Source organism: Echiichthys vipera, assembly GCF_963691815.1.
Source record: "Echiichthys vipera genome assembly, chromosome: 1".
NCBI lineage: Eukaryota > Metazoa > Chordata > Actinopteri > Perciformes > Trachinidae > Echiichthys > Echiichthys vipera.
Genome location: NC_139826.1, coordinates 39,299,444 through 39,316,429, shown reverse-complemented (window position 1 = coordinate 39,316,429; position 16,986 = coordinate 39,299,444). Strand labels below are relative to the sequence as shown.

The following is a 16,986-nucleotide window of genomic DNA, read 5'->3' as shown; positions in this document are numbered from 1 at the left end:
TAAACACTGGAGCTGCTGGTCGTCCACATTAACATCAATGTTGTCCAAACAACAGCCCTTCACAATAAAAGCCCATGCTTTAACAGCTCCAAAATAAAGCGTAAAGTCTTCTTCATTTCCATGTTGAATGCAAACACCCCCTGAGCCGCTCAGGCTGAGCGTCGCCCAAACGTTCTGACTGCTTTCTCTCATCAACGTCACTTTATTTTACTGATCTGACACGGAAATGTTCATGTCAATTAGTTCTACATGCACTTTGGTGCAGATCAAACAGTAATTCAAGCCTTTTCCTCTGGTTAAATGACACGGAAGGGCTTGTTTACTAGTGGTGCGATTGGAGAACGCTTCGGCTTTTGCCACCCAGAAGTACAAATGTTATCGTGGTGACGTCATGGTGAATTGTCGTATTGGACGGGACAACGACTTGGACACAACAGCGTCAAAGAAAGCTGAAAACTGGAGCTCAGAGTGTTCAGTTAGAGAGAAAACACACTGACAAACAACAGAAACTAAGAAAAGATGCTAATTTTTAATTTCTCAGTGAGGGAGAAGGAGTAGATGTGCCTCCAGCCCCTTCTGAGTTTTCTTTACTGTCTTTTTTAAACACTATATTAATCATAGCAGAGTCGTTTTTGGGGACATTTTGTTTGCAGTAAAATCATCCATTAAAACTGACAATTTATTGTTTTTGAACTTCGCTTTCCGTAGGAAATGCTAAAGTACCGACACGCCTATTGAACATGCTGCCCTCACGCTTTCAAAACAAGCATTGTAAAGGTTTTATTCTGGTTTCTTTTCCCTCGTGTTATAAACAGCTGTTAGTCATCTACGTTGAGTGCAGGCTGACACGACAAACATGATGTTTTTCAGTCCAAACAAAGGTGCACTGCTTCAAAATGTCGTGTGTGGCTGCATTACATCACATCCTCGTCCGTTTTGAGTCTCTTTTGAGTGAAGCTGGATCAGTTTAGGAGTTTCAGGACCTCACATTCACTTATTCAACTCTGGTGTAGCTGAGCAGAAATGCATAAAAATTCACAAATACAGAGTTATTATTAATTAACTATAACCTGTCCTCTTTCTCAACTACCTGTCTAATGTAGTCTAACCGTCACAGTTATTTTTCTCACACTCTTTGTCCTGCTTGGGTGAAAATCACGAGCGATATCTGAAAGGTTATCCCCGTAATTTACCCCAACGTATTCTCATCCACGAGTCCATATAATATCTTAAGAGCGCCCTCCCACTGTGCCTCCGTCCCGTGCCCCGTGCTTTAGGGTCCTTGTCCCCCCCTCCAGGCCCGTTTGTACTCACACTACCTGGGCCTCGGAGAATGCTTCTTGCTGCCTATACGTCATCACGCCGTAACACGTCACACGCATTGATGACGTCATGGAGATGCGTCTCTTTGTTTACAAATCTTTCCGTAGACCTCAGAGTTTTTGTGCGTCTTGTCGACTGTTTTTGAATCTTTTCATCGACCAAATCTGCAGTAAACACTCCACCTCCGCATCACACCAACGTGAACCTTTCACCGCCATTGTTTGAAATGTCCGCGCATGGTCCCTCCTTCTTTTTTCTATGTCCCAACAGGCGCACAGGAAATGACCTCAGAACCGCCGTAGGCCTCGTGCTCGTACATGTGCAAACGTGTTTTACTTAAGCCCACCTCTCCCAAACGGGCCGTGCGCGGTACGGTTGCACTCACACTGGTCAAACGAACTAGGCTTTAACCATGAAACGTGCTTTGACATGGTACGGATGGACAGTGTGAGTGCGCCCTAAGATTTCTTATACACGCCAACTCGTATGATATCTGCATGAATCATACTTCACAATATATAACATTCTGTTTAACGCTGTGTAGCAGCCGGTTGGTTAAGTTTAAGCACAGAACGACTTGGTCAAGATTAGAAAAAGGTTGCGAACGTCCTCCCTACGCAGGTTTTTTTAGCGCTCTTATACTACCTTCCTTCTTCTGAATTGTGAAGTAATTTGTACGATCATAAATACTTGGATTACATAGGAGTAACAGGGAATTAGTTTTAGCACGTATATATGCATGAACAGTGAATGAGGACAGCCCGTTTACTGCGAACCACGCGGGGAAAGCTGGATTCAAGAGACGGCCACGGACATAGAGATGCATGTTTAACATGTAATCGAGGGGCGTTTCTTTTTAAGACACGAGACAGAAAAGAGCCAAAGAACCAAAGAGCAAGCTCACATTTTATTATTGGCAAAGAGCGGCTACACCACAGACGAACCTAGAAATATTCCTGTAAGAGTTAGCCCTGGCCAAAGTATATTATGCAGCTCTTAATTTAGTGCAGAAAGTTCTGCTTAGTGCCAGCGAGCTACTCTTGATCAAAGTCATTAGTCACTTGATTTGGACTCTTTGCTGCTGAATAATTGAGGCTGTGAGAGGATAAAGGATTTGACTATGCTGGCTCACTAGTTAAGAGAAATAAAGAGAAGTCCCCTCTTTGAGAAGAGGAGGAGGAGAGAAACGGAGATAGGGGCAGGAGGAGCTGAGAGATGCATAGAAAACAGAGAAAGTAAATTAGAGGGAGATTGAGAGGGAGGGAGCGTGAGTGTGATATATGCTTTGTCTGCTCGGAGCTCCGTCCAGCACAGTCCTGATGAAACATTTAACACTATGATATCTGTAGGACGACCACACACATCTGGAGGGGAAGGTTCTGGACATCTTTGCCTGTGTCTCTCGCCGCCATTTGCAGGACTTTTCCTTTTTAACTTAAGGACATTCACTCAGAGGTCTTGGCACTCAGACTCTGGGTACTTTACTTCCCGTCTGGGGAGAGCAGTTCAGCCCTGTGAGCATATATCAAAAAGATAATAGTGCCTTGATTTATTATATCTTCAGATGATGTAATATACAATAAAATGTCCCGTCTTTTGTACTTGTTTTCATCTAATGTCTTCAGGGTTGTGATTTATAGCAGCAATTCATCCACTTATAGACCTGTGATGTATTCTCTCAATACGGATCCTGAGAATCTGTTGAATCCACTCATCAGCGTGAATAAAAGGAAGGAGGCAGCGTGAACAAAAGGGTTTCTTATCACTCCCTCCATTCAGTTACAAGAGGCTGACAATGACTGTGCTCATACGCAGATTTAATTTGTGTAAATAAGAGTCCGTTAGGAAATAGGACAAATAGCAGTCCACAGCAAAACACTGTGGCCGCAGAGGCCCAGAGAATTTAAATGCTGGATATTTTCTGCTGGTTCAGCCTGATGGGAGCGCTGTGCTGTGTGGGGGAAACTGCATCCTCCATGTGGCCACGGCAGGCTGATGGTGGTGGGGTTCAGTTCAGTTCATGTCACTTAGAGATGTCAGGGTTAACCGATAAAGCAGCAGTTACATAACGTCACAGTTTCATAACCGGGACATTTGTAGAAGCTACATTATCGATGCTGTCCTGATTCCTTCATTGTCGACCTGTGAAAACAAATTGTGTGACTTTGTTTTGTGTGAGACGGTCGTCTTCACTCAGCTGTAAAAATGTCAGAGGGAACAAAAAAGCTCCTTAAATGTTGAGCGTGGAGCATTTTGACCTTACCTAACCAAACTTAAGAAACAAATGACACAAGATTTACTTCCCTAACTAAATAAACAGGAAAAAACAATGTTAACAAAAGTGACAGTCCACCCCTACTACTCAAAGAAACTGAAACTACTCAAAGAAACTGAAACTACTCAAAAGGACGACAAAGCTGAGCTGAAGTGCGGCCTGTTGGGAGATGAGGAGGATGAGGAACGCCTGCTGCCCTCAGACGTCCGCCATCTTGGCTCTTTATAAACCAGGTAGTTTTCAGCATTCAGGAGCGGGGGCGGTGTTGAGGTCGCTCTACCGCACCGTGACGAAAAGAGAGCTGAGGAAGGCAAAGCTCTGGATCTACCGGTCAGTCCTGGTTCCTACCCTCACCTGTGGTCATGAAAGCTGGGTCAGGACCCAAAGAACGGGGTCGCGGGTCCAAGCGTGTGAAATGTGTTTCCTCAGGAGGGGGTCTGGAGTCTCCCTTAGAGAGAGGGGGAGGAGTTCAGCATCCGTGAGGAACTCGGAGTAGAGCCGCTGCTCCTCTGCGTTGAAAGGAGCCAGTTGAGGTGGTTCAGGATCATCTGGTAAGGATGAACCCTGGGCGCCTCCCTAGGGAGGTGTTCCAAGCACGTCCAGCTGGGAGGAGGCCAGGTGGAGAGATTATCTCCACACTGGCCTGGGAACGCCTCAGGATCCCCCAGTTAGAGCTGGTTAATGTGGCCTGGGAAAGGGAAGTTTGGGGTCCCCTGCTGGAGCTGCTGCCCCTGCGACCCGACCCCGGATAAGAGGCTGAAGATGAGATGAGATGAGATGTGGGAACGCGCCAAACAAACTTCCTCGGAGCAGAGGAAGACCCAAAAACACCTGAAGAAGAAGCTAAAGATAGAGGACTGACATGGAAACAGCTGGAAAAAACGGCCCAAGACAGACGAGGGTGGGAAAGACTCATCAACGGCCTGTGTTCCCAAAGGAAATGAAAGGCCTAAGTAAGTAAGTAAGTAAGTAAGTAATTGATTACATTAAAAAGGTAAAAGAGTGAAGTCGAAGGCGAACATCAGTGCCAGGATTTCTGCTGCAGCTGCACCCAGACTTTATAATCCACTATATATAAACCACTTTCTAAATCCAGTTGACTTGGCTTTCCTGCACTAAGTGATCCGTTGATATGAAGAGATCCCAGAGCAGATGGGGAGGTAAACATCAGCTGTACAGAGTTTACTGATGCTGCTTTATGGGAACTGCGGATCAGAACTCTCCCGTCCGTCGCCTCTCGCTGACATTTAGAGCCGACAGCGAGCAGATTTACCTCACCTGGTGTGTTCAAGGGGCCTCGGTGCAGATTAAACTGCTGTAAAACAAATTAGTTTTTGCCAGTATTCATGAAGACTGGGACCAATACTTTATGGACATGTATACTGGACTGGTATCAGGTTTGTTCAGGTTCAAGACTTTTCCTTTTCTCTTTTTTCTCTACTTCTTAAAGTGAAATTTTGAACTTTTGAACGGCATTGTTCAGATGTTTTAAAGTGTATTTAAATGACGGTTCATTACACGTAGATAATGGTCAGCACGTCCTTAGTTTGGACAAGCTGTGGACGCCTAAAAAATCAGTTTCAATGTACACTATATATTATATCTCCACAGCTTTACCTTGCTGTCAAACAGTCTTGTTTAGGTTTACAGGGGGGAAGTGAAGCTGCTCTCTTTGCTCTCTTCAAAGCCGCGTAACTCCTTTGACAAAAACAGTCATTTTACCTCACAGGACACAGGAGCTGCTGATCTACCGCTGCCTCGATCAGCTAGTTTATCGGTTCCTTCTGTTTGTTCCTAACCCTTTAAAACACAGAAGTCGCACGATAAAACAAACAAACAAACCAAGGAGGCAGCAGGAGACCAGCAGCTCCTGTGATCTGTTTTAGTCAAAGGAGTCTGGTGGCTTTGAAGAGAGCAGAAAACGGCTTCAGCTCAAACTGCGTAAACTGAAACAGGGCTGAGAGACGGAGAGGTAAAGCTGTGAATGTCTTTATTTAATCTCAGTTGAACAATCGTGAAGAAATTATAATCACAAATGTAAGGATTTTGAACAAGATGTCAGATACAGGGTAAATTCCATAGACTGTATAAAAAACATACGTAGCATCTCCGTCGGGGTCTGTTCCTTCAACTTGATCCGATCGTCCTCGCCTCCAGGAGTCTCCATCTTGTCAGACTTTGACTCCGCCTCATTTCCTCTGACCAAAAAAGGGCATGTATGTGAAGTTGGGGGGAGGGGTGTACGTCACAGTGAAAACCCGTACGCCACCATCAACGACGCGCCCGGCGTGTGTAAACACTCAGAGAGCAGCTACGTGGAGATGAAGTTACCGGCTCACCACGACCACATGACGCACTGCTGCTCCGCCGCCATCATCACCACGACCACCAACACCACCGTGCCCGCCAAGAACATCTACGACATGGGTACGCTTACGGCGAGAGGGGCGTGTCAGCGCGTCACTTCTCACATCTCCTTTCATTTTAAAACTTCAGATGTTGACTCTTCTCCCTTATAGAGTAGAGAAATATGTAAATTATAAAACGTATATTTAATACTTAAAGCAATTCTTCCCTTTCTGGCATTTGTACACTTTTCGTTTGTATGTGATGTTGGGGGGAGGGGCGTACGTCCATCTGGCTGACGTTTACCTCCGAGGAGAAGTGAGGGTCAGAGGCTAGCTGTCACTCAAGAGGCCACGCCCCTAATTATTCATAAACTTGAACCTCCAATAAAATCAAAACTAGCCCCTCCCCCTCAGTGTTGTCATGGAGATCTGAGCTAAACACACAGACTAGAATGTTCTTTTGTCCTTAAACAGGTTTAATGATGCTGTGTAAACGGCCTGTTTAACATGGGGCTCAATGAGAAACTGCTCTGTTATGAAACCTGCCCCTAGTGGACACTCAGAGAACTGACGCTGACGGAGCTTCCTGGTTGGATCAAACAGGAAGTCGCTGTTTTGGGGGGGTTGGTAACTCCCTGTACGTTGAAGGAGACAAGTGATAAAAGTCTTATTTCTCATTTCAGCGGAGAACATTGTCTCTTGTCTTTGAGAGCTTTGAGTCTAACTCTTAGAGGTGTGATATAAATAAATGTATAAATGTGTCGTGTTCATGCAGACATCGATGAGCTTTAAGTCACACGTTGACCCTCCTTCCTCCTCTCTGTCCAGGCTGCGACAGCGACTTCTGGGGGCCTCACTGCAGTAACCGCTGTCAGTGCCGCAACGGGGCCAAATGCAACCCGATAACCGGCGCCTGCGTGTGCACCGACGGCTTCCAGGGCTGGCGCTGCGAGGAGCCCTGCGACCCCAGCTTCTACGGCAAAGACTGCCTGCTGGAGTGCCAGTGTCTCAACGGCGCCACCTGCCAGCATCAGACCGGCGAGTGCCTCTGTGCGCCCGGATACACCGGCGCCTTGTGAGTATTCTGCACGTCTGTCCCTCTGAATTCAAATTTCTATTATTTCAGATTCAGAGAGGAGAAGAAAAAGGAATAGATGCATAATTCATGTGATAATTCATCTTTGTGATACATTATTAAGGTAGACATAATCGAAATACGCTGCTAAAGGTCGCCCGTGATTGACTTTAGAACATTTATAACATCAATTCTACATTAGTAGGTTTTATTACATGAACAGGACGGGTGATTTTTATTTCATATATATTAAAGAAATATTAAAGTACTTTCATTTTTCTTCAAATTAGTCAGTAATTTATTTATTCAGCGGAGATAAAAATGGAAATTGAATCAACAAATTATTGTAGGAGGTTTGTTTTCTGCATTTACCCGAACTTTTATTGATCAGGCAGAAAGACATGAATCTCTTCTTCTTCTCCTCCTCCTTCTTCTTCTTCTTCTTCATCTTCTCCTTGTCTTCTTCATCATCATCATCTTCTTCTCCTCCTCCTTCTTCCTCTTCTTCTTCTCCTTCTTCTTCTTCTTCATCATCTTATCTTCATCATCATCTTCTCCTTCTTCTTCATCATCAACTTCTTCTTCTTCTTCTCCTTCATCATCATCATCTTCTTCTCCTTCTTCTTCATCATCATCATCTTCTTCTTCTTCTCCTTCTTCTCCTCCTCCTTCTTCATCATCACCTTCCTCTTCTTCTCCTTCTTCTTCTTCTTCCTCATCTTATCTTCATCAACATCTTCTCCTTCTTCTTCTGCTTCTTCTTCTTCTCCTTCTTCTTCATCATCAACTTCTTCTCCTTCTCCTTCATCATCATCTTCTTCTTCTTCTCCTTCATCATCATCTTCTTCTTCTTCTCCTTCTTCTCCTCCTCCTTCTTCATCATCACCTTCCTCTTCTTCTCCTACTTCATCATCACCTTCCTCTTCTTCTCCTACTTCTTCTTCATCATCTTCCTCATCTTCTTCTCCTCCTCCTCCTTCTCCCTCTCCTTCTTCTTCTTCTTCTGCTTCTTCATCATCTTCTTCTTCTTCTCCTCCTCCTCCTCCTCCTCCTCCTCCTTCTCCCTCTCCTTCTTCTTCTCCTTCTTCTTCTCCTTCTCCTTCTCCTTCTCCTCCTTCTCCCCTCCAGCTGTGAGGAGCCTTGTCCTCCGGGTAAACACGGCTCTCTGTGTGAACAGCGCTGTCCCTGTCAGAACGGAGGAACGTGTCATCACGTCACCGGAGAGTGCTCCTGTCCCGCCGGCTGGGTGGTACGACCTGCTCCACATCCACAACAAAACCAGCTGATGTGCATGTTTATCCGAGTTCAGCCCCGTTTGTGTTCAGAGCAGCCATTTCACATCACACTGTCTTCATGTTAAAAAAGTTTCCTCTCCAAAGTTTAGTTCACACCAGTCTGAAAAACCTCCTGAATGGTGTGAAGTATAATCACGTAACACTCCTGTTAGGGAAGAAGCAGTTCTGTCACCGTGCTGCACCTGCATTACGTTTGCATCATCAAAAGTCGTTAACAAACAACAAGAAAACAGTTGTTTGCTCGTAGTTGCAGTTCAGGACTTAGAGAATAATCTCAAATTTAAGTGTAAGTTAGATGAAAATGCACCCCATGGTCTTTTTCAGTATGAAAATACGTTTGAATAATCCATGGAGACCGTTTTTTTGTCCTAGAGAGACGCTAAGGGCGCCCTCCCACTGTGCCTCCGTCCCGTGTGCCTCCGTCCCGTTTTTACTCACACTACCTGGGCCTCGGAGAATGCTTCTTGCTGCCTATACGTCATCACGCCGTAACACGTCACACGCATTGATGACGTCATGGCGATGCGTGGCTTTGTTTCCAGATCTTTCCGTAGACCTCAGAGTTTTTGTGCGTCTTGTCGACTGTTTTTGAATCATTTCATCGACCAAATCTGCAGTAAACACTCCACCTCCGCATCACACCAACGTGAACCTTTCACCGCCATTGTTTTAAATGTCCGCGCATGGTCCCTCCTTCTTTTTTCTAGGTCCCAACAGGCGCACAGGAAATGACCTCAGAACCGCCGTAGGCCTCGTGCTTGTGTTTGTACACCTGCGCATGCTCGTGCTCGTACATGTGCAAACGCGCTTTACAAAAGCCCACCTCTCTCAGACGGGCCGTGGACGGCCAGCTGGCCGCAGTTATGCGCGGAGTGGTTGCACTCACACTGGTCAAACGCACTTGGCTTTAGCCGAAAAACCTGTTTTAGCCCGGTGCGGAAGGACAGAGTGAGTGCGCCCTAACAGCCCCAAAGGGCTAACAGTGATTAGCTCGGGGCAGCACGGTGAAGGCATTCAAAGGTCTTTTTTAACCACTAATGCTGCTGAAAATAACAGCAAACCTCTGCAGCAGCATGAGAAGAGTCCCTACACACACAACAAAGCAGCAACAACGAAGTTAGTGAAGCCAGAGTTTATTAAAATAGACTCCCCTGACTTACACTTTAAGGTCATCAACCTGAGCAGGATGTTTTTCTTGCCATCATCTACTGTGACAAACACGTTTAAGATAAGATAAGATAATACTTTATTGTCTGTTACACAAGGGTTTCTTAGACAAGGCTCCAATCACAAGAAACATTCACACAGACATATAAGGACAGGACATGGGGTGTTGAGGTGTCAGCTGTGGTAGTCATTTTGTGTTGTTCAGCATGGCTGTTGCAGAAGGGATGAAGGACTTCTTGTAAATGTTCTTCCGGGCCGGTGGTGCATTGAAACGCCTGCCTGATGGTAGTAGCTGGAGGAGCGATGGAGGGGGTGAGAGTGGTCCTCTGTGATCAGGTTGGCTTTCCTGATCACTGAGCGACTGTACAGCTCAGATAGGGGGGTCATGGGGGGAACCAGTTATTTTGGCAGCAAGTTCGCTTCATTTATAGATCCACACAGTCACAGTCACACCTTTAAACACTTTGTACTCTCATGTTCCATGTGCATATTAACATGATGGTCGTGTCCTCTTCCTCCTCAGGGTCCGGTGTGCGCGCAGCCGTGCTCGTTCGGATCATTCGGCATTAATTGCTCTCAGGAGTGCACCTGTCGTAACGGAGGCCTGTGTGACCACATCAGCGGTCAGTGTCAGTGCACCGCCGGATACATCGGAGAGAGGTACCGTGTGTGAAAGTGTGACAGTGTGATTACATGAAACGTTATTGGACCCCCCCGGGGAAATTAGCCCTGTGCAGCTGAAAATATTAAGTGAATTCAATAGAGAGAAAGGTAAACATGAGCCCACACAGTGAGATAGTCAATACAAGGTAAATGCACCATAAGGTAACACAGTTGGTGTCAGTGAAAGTATGTTAGTAGGAAATACAGAGAAAGACCAAATGCAGTATCTTAACATCTGGAAGCACTTTAGTGTCAGCCTCGTTTAAAAAGATGATGACGGACGGAGCCGTTTCCTAGGTTACCGGTGTTCAGGATGCAGACACCAGGTGAGAGTCTGGCAGGAGCGGACGGTCCTGAGGGAGTTATAAGAGGAGCGACAAGTTTTAAGTAATTCACAATTTTTCACGGAGCTGAATGTTTGAGCGGTTTTCAACGTGTGGAAGAAGAAGCTGGAGAATAAGAAATCAGAACATGAGCATGAGGGGGGAATACAAAACAGATTTAAGGAATAGACAAACAAGGGAGAGTTCATAAAGTGTGGGAAAACACTGGAGGGACAGTAATCATTACTTTAAGGCTTTTCCTCACAGATTTTTTTAATGATAAAGGAGAAAGTTTCTGTCGACGAGGACGGAAAGACTGACAGCCTGTGGCAGTAGCTCAGTCCGTATGTGACTCAGCTGGGAACCATAGGGTCGAGTTTGAGTCCCTGTGTGGACCATGAATGGAGCGTGGACTGGTGGCTGGAGAGGTGCCAGTTCATCTCCTACCACTGCTGTTGAGCAAGGCACCGAACCCCCAACTGCTCGGGGTGCTGGTCACTGGCAGCCCCCTCGCTCTGAAATCTCTCCATTAATTGCATGTATACAGGTCCTGTCTGTGCATGTGTGTGTATTTCGGGCCTGTGTGTGTGTGTGTGTGTGTGTGTGTGTGTGTGTGTGTGTGTGTGTGTGTGTGTGTGTGCATATGTAAACACGCCTCAGTGGTTGTGCTAATGCTAAATCAGGATGGGGTGATTCACTGTTGAGGGGGGATGAAGCTGGGCTGCTTTAGAGTGGGATAATTGTGAAATTGATTGTAAGGTTTAAAGTCATAATCCGTGAGAATTGAGACATGTTGTTTCCAGCGCCCTCTTTGGTGGTGAGATGTAACTGCAGGCGAGCGTCAGGGACTTCATCTCCCAGAGTTCCTTTGGAAACCACACAGTGTCGACCGTGTGACGTCAGTAGATCGGCAGCTCTCACCTGCAGCGATGCGCCGTGATGCCTTCACATGCTCCGCACTGTTCCTCTTCACTTTTGCTTTCTCTAAGTTGGAACAACTCCTGGATGAGGCAACTGGTGATTATTTGCTCTGAATTAGTGACACGTAAAAAACACAAATATCGGTGATTACGATACACGTAAAAAACACAAATATAATTCGATACACGTAAAAACACAAATATCGGCCGATGTAGGCTGCTGTATTTGCATTTTTTACAGTCATTATTTACAGACCGGCGTCCACAGGCAGCTCCGTTTTCCTGCAGACGCCTTTATTAAGTTCAATAAATGTTCCTTTTTTTAAAAAAAATTGAGATTCGGAACATTTGTTTTCATCATTGTGGCATTTTTCTAATGTAAATTCAGGGCGCAAACGTAGAATCAGCTCCAAATATGGGCAGTCCGTATCGGTCATCAGCTAAGGCTAAAAACTGTGTGTTGGTCGATCCCTGCTTCGAACATTATTTGTAGTTTTATTGTAATTTTATAGAAATGTAAACGTTTTTAGTTTAGTTTTTAGATGCAGAAACACACATCTGAGCCTCCTCTGTGGTAGTTCCACACACACACACACACATACATACACACACACACACACACACACACACACACACACACACACACGCACACACACACACACACTCACAAGGTGAAAACAATACCAAAACCTCTCTGTCCTGGTTGACCTCAAGACATCAGGCTTTAACACAAAGTGACTGGTGGAGAAGAGTCCCCGGCACACCTGGTCTGCACCTGTGTGTGTGTGTGTGTGTGTGTGTGTGTGTGTGTGTGTGTGTGTGTGTGTGTGTGTGTGTGTGTGTGTGTTTATCACTCAGAACACAAAGCCTTTCTGTTCAGTGTTATATGTTAATGTTCTTCCCTCCTACTCTCCCGCACATACTAATGCTCACTGATTGCTATTATGCACTTCTTTGTCCGCCCAGAGAGCCGTTTGACTTTGTTTCCTTCTTTATTTCCTCCATCATCTGCGACACTCTTCTTCGTCTCATAGTTGAAAAAGACTTTCTGCAAACCCCGGTGCACTCCGTCTCTCTCCTCCTTCCTCTTCTCTCCATCTTTCCTCTCAATTGAGCCAAATTACCTCCATTCATTTAGGCCCCAGACAGGTGAATTAGCCTACATGGAATAATTCCTAGATTGAGTTCTCCTCCCCCTCGTCCACCACCTAATGGAATTAGCCGAGATAAGAGTCCTGAAGGAAGTCGGTGTGATTTAAACGTGACACAAACAGAAATCCTCACTGAGCCATTTTAATTGAGTGATTTGTCTATTTCTTAATGGTTTCGACTCACAGACGTGGTGAGAATGATGCTGAGACGTCAGCCTAACTCAGGCTTTCAACACTTTTCTATTCAATTGACTTCTGTGTGTTCAGTGGTGCTCATTATAAAGACCACTCAGGGTCCCTGCATAATGTTGTAGCCTGTTGACCTCATAACGGTGTGAGTGTGTGTGACGGGAGAGCACATGTCGTCCGTGAGAAGAATGAAGCCTCCTCTGCAGGTCGGGGGATAAAACCACTCCGTGTTTATCATCAGGGAGGAGCGGGAGCACCATTGATCACTGTGTGAAGTGTAAATGTGCGTTTAAAAGATCGCTCTGGCCGTGATGAATGTAAAACCTATTTCTAACGTTTTGCATCGTGCGATTAACATTTAATTGAATTTTAGAAAGACACAGTAATAAAAACAGACATGGAACAAGGAGAATATACGACTAAACACATATAAACATATGAAGCGATGCTTAAAGACGTCACATCTGTAGCTGCAGATGTTTTAAACGCTGAGTTATGCTTTGATATCTTAGAACACTGTTATTTCTAACTTGTTTCCATTGAATTGTTAAATGCTTGTGTCTGGAAACTGTGTTGCTGCTGCCTGTCCTGTTTAATCTCATTGAGTCGTTTCCCTGGTTCAATACAGTTTAAATGAAGTCAAATTAAATAAATAATGACAGCAGGAAAAAGGAAAAAGGACCAATTACAATGCAAGTAAGGGCGCACTCACAATGGGCACATGGGCATTAAAGGACAAAAAGCAAAACAATACAATAATAAAATCCTAAGAAGCTCAAATAGAAGAAGGAATGATCTGGCTGCGTAGCAGGGCCCAGACCAGGTGTGTATATTGAGGTGGTAATTGAATGGCTGCAGGTGTGCCTCGTCAGCCTCGTCAGCCAAACCCTGCAGAGGGGTGGAACAAACATGCGGCGTAAAAACACCAAGACACAGAACCCTCACAGTAGAGGTATAAAAAAAACAGTTTCTCTGATTTTAGCAGGAAAAGACTCTTAAGAACATTCAGAATCAGAATCACCTTTAATGTTTCATGCAGACGGGGAAATTCTTTTGTTACAGCAGCAACAGAATATTACAAAATAAGATAAAAAAATAAGCAAAAATAAACAATAAAGTTAAATTTAAAAAGGGAAGAAATGGAAAATAGACATATACACATATTGACATGATATAGTGCAGTTGTTCTTGTCTTGTTTGTTTGTAATAATGTGAGATGGAGTGAATAAATATGATTAAATAAGTCCAAATAGTGCAAAAACAGAAGTGACCTTGGTACAGGAATATTGCACAGTGCAGGGTACAGGAGGTCAATAGTCTATTGAGAGCAGTGCTGATTGTAAAGAACAAGAGAAGATTAACAACAATATAAACATTTTTATATATTTTTTCAGCTGTATGTGGCATCGGTAAACATTATATTCAAACTACTTAGAGAGCAGAAATAACCCCTGCTGGGCCCAAGGTCATGTTCCTCTTTTTCTATCATGAAATCCACACTACTCAGATGTCCCTGTATCTGAACTGACTGCTTATATTCAATGTCAATGTTCAGATTCACAACGATATCACAGCAAGACAAACCAATTTCATTTGGAAACACATGATGTCCTGCAGGCCGCACACCTCCTCTCACTGCTCCGCCCGCTCTGCTTCTGTTCCCCCCCAGGTGCCAGGAGGAATGCCCCGTTGGCACCTACGGGCCGCAGTGCGCCCACAAGTGTGACTGTCAGAACGGAGCCAAGTGCTACCACATTAACGGGGCCTGCCTGTGCAATGAAGGCTTCAAGGGCCCCAGCTGCCAGGACCGCTTCTGTCCCGCCGGCCTGTACGGACTCATCTGTGACAAGTACTGCCCCTGCAAAACTGCAAACACACTCAGGTACTTCACTGTTGCTTAACTAAGAAACCTGCTTTGTTTTCATTGTACTGTATAAAAAATGGACGTAGCCTCTCCATCGGGGCCCGTTCTCTCAACGTGAAGTCACCCCTACAGTTTTGAAGCCTCGAGTTTGCTGTTTGGCCGCCGCCATCTTGCTATCTTGGAGCCAAAAGTGACCATATTTGGAAGAAAGGTGGAGCTGGTGATATTTCAGTGGCGCTGCACTGAGCTAAACGCTAAAGAGGGAAACTTTTATGCTCATGCAAAGCAGTGGCACAGAGCCGGCTGAAAATGGGCAGTTTCATTTTAGTTACCAGCTAATGCTAACACTAGCTAGCCAGCTTGGTTAGCAAGATGGAGCTGGACATTAGAGAGAACGTAGCTTTAAGTGGAGTCTCCTCCTGCTGGACATTAGAGAGAATGCAGCTTTAAGTGGAGTCTCCCCCTGCTGGACATTAGAGAGAATGCAGCTTTAAGTGGAGTCTCCTCCTGCTGGACATTAGAGAGAATGGAGCTTTAAGTGGAGTCTCCTCCTGCTGGACATTAGAGAGAATGCAGCTTTAAGTGGAGTCTCCTCCTGCTGGACATTAGAGAGAACGCAGCTTTAAGTGGAGTCTCCTCCGGCTGGACATTAGAGAGAATGCAGCTTTAAGTGGAGTCTCCTCCTGCTGGACATTAGAGAGAATGCAGCTTTAAGTGGAGTCTCCCCCTGCTGGACATTAGAGAGAATGCAGCTTTAAGTGGAGTCTCCTCCTGCTGGACATTAGAGAGAATGCAGCTTTAAGTGGAGTCTCCCCCTGCTGGACATTAGAGAGAATGCAGCTTTAAGTGGAGTCTCCTCCTGCTGGACACTAGAGAGAATGCAGCTTTAAGTGGAGTCTCCTCCTGCTGGACATTAGAGAGAATGCAGCTTTAAGTGGAGTCTCCCCCTGCTGGACATTAGAGAGAATGCAGCTTTAAGTGGAGTCTCCTCCTGCTGGAAATTAGAGAGAATGCAGCTTTAAGTGGAGTCTCCTCCTGCTGGACATTAGAGAGAATGCAGCTTTAAGTGGAGTCCCCTCCTGCTGGACCTTAGAGAGAATGCAGCTTTAAGTGGAGTCTCCTCCTGCTGGACATTAAAGAGAATGCAGCTTTAAGTGGAGTCTCCTCCTGCTGGACATTAGAGAGAATGCAGCTTTAAGTGGAGTCTCCTCCTGCTGGACATTAGAGAGAATGCAGCTTTAAGTGGAGTCTCCTCCTGCTGGACATTAGAGAGAATGCAGCTTTAAGTGGAGTCTCCTCCTGCTGGACATTAGAGAGAATGCAGCTTTAAGTGGAGTCTCCCCCTGCTGGACATTAGAGAGAATGCAGCTTTAAGTGGAGTCTCCCCCTGCTGGACATTAGAGAGAATGCAGCTTTAAGTGGAGTCTCCCCCTGCTGGACATTAGAGAGAATGCAGCTTTAAGTGGAGTCTCCCCCTGCTGGACATTAGAGAGAATGCAGCTTTAAGTGGAGTCTCCCCCTGCTGGACATTAGAGAGAATGCAGCTTTAAGTGGAGTCTCCTCCTGCTGGACATTAGAGAGAATGCAGCTTTAAGTGGAGTCTCCTCCTGCTGGACATTAGAGAGAATGCAGCTTTAAGTGGAGTCTCCTCCTGCTGGACATTAGAGAGAATGCAGCTTTAAGTGGAGTCTCCTCCTGCTGGACATTAGAGAGAATGCAGCTTTGACATTTGAACCAAATGAAGGTGTGACTCTTACATGCACATAGAAACACGCTGTTTACTTTGAGGACTGATCCAAATGTGTTGCTCCCTCAGCTGCCACCCTCTGTCGGGAGAGTGCACCTGTGCAGCCGGATGGGCGGGGCTTTACTGTAACGAGACGTGTCCGGCGGGTTACTACGGCGAGGGCTGCAGAGAGCTGTGCGCCTGCGCCAACGGAGCCGACTGCGACGGCATCACCGGAGCTTGTATGTGCGCTCCGGGGTACATAGTAAGTGCTGAAACACAAACACGGCCGTGGTGATTCGTATCTAAATTTGCTGAGTCACTTCACCGGGAGCTGCAGGTGTTTCGTGACATTACGTTTGAATACTTTCACCTCTGATAATGTGCGTCAGGTAAACAGTTACATCTGCAGGTGCTGCTGGAGACAATTTTCTTCCATTTTTAGGTGTTTTGTTTGTCTTTGCAGTGGTTTTGCATCTATTTTTAGTCATTTTGCATCTTTTTGTGGTGGTTTTGCATCTATTTTTAGCCATTTTGCATCTTTTTGTGGTGGTTTTGCATCTATTTTTAGTCATTTAACATCTTTTTGTGGTGGTTTTGCATCTATTTTTAGCCATTTTGCATCTTTTTGTGGTGGTTTTGAATCTATTTTTAGCCATTTTGCATC

General features: G+C 45.4%; 1 protein-coding gene across 1 annotated transcript in view; it reads left to right on the top strand.

Moving 5' to 3' along the window:
• The window catches only part of LOC310945504 (multiple epidermal growth factor-like domains protein 10), a gene marked incomplete at its 3' end in the record, with an annotated part of 145,325 nt that overhangs the window by 65,940 nt on the left and 62,399 nt on the right, over positions 1–16,986 (top strand). Inside the window, exons 3-7 of the mRNA XM_083911617.1 lie at positions 6,775–7,021; positions 8,150–8,270; positions 10,007–10,143; positions 14,399–14,611; positions 16,410–16,584. Coding sequence (XP_083767743.1) covers positions 6,775–7,021; positions 8,150–8,270; positions 10,007–10,143; positions 14,399–14,611; positions 16,410–16,584 — 893 coding nt within the window. The remainder of the gene's footprint in view (positions 1–6,774; positions 7,022–8,149; positions 8,271–10,006; positions 10,144–14,398; positions 14,612–16,409; positions 16,585–16,986) is intronic.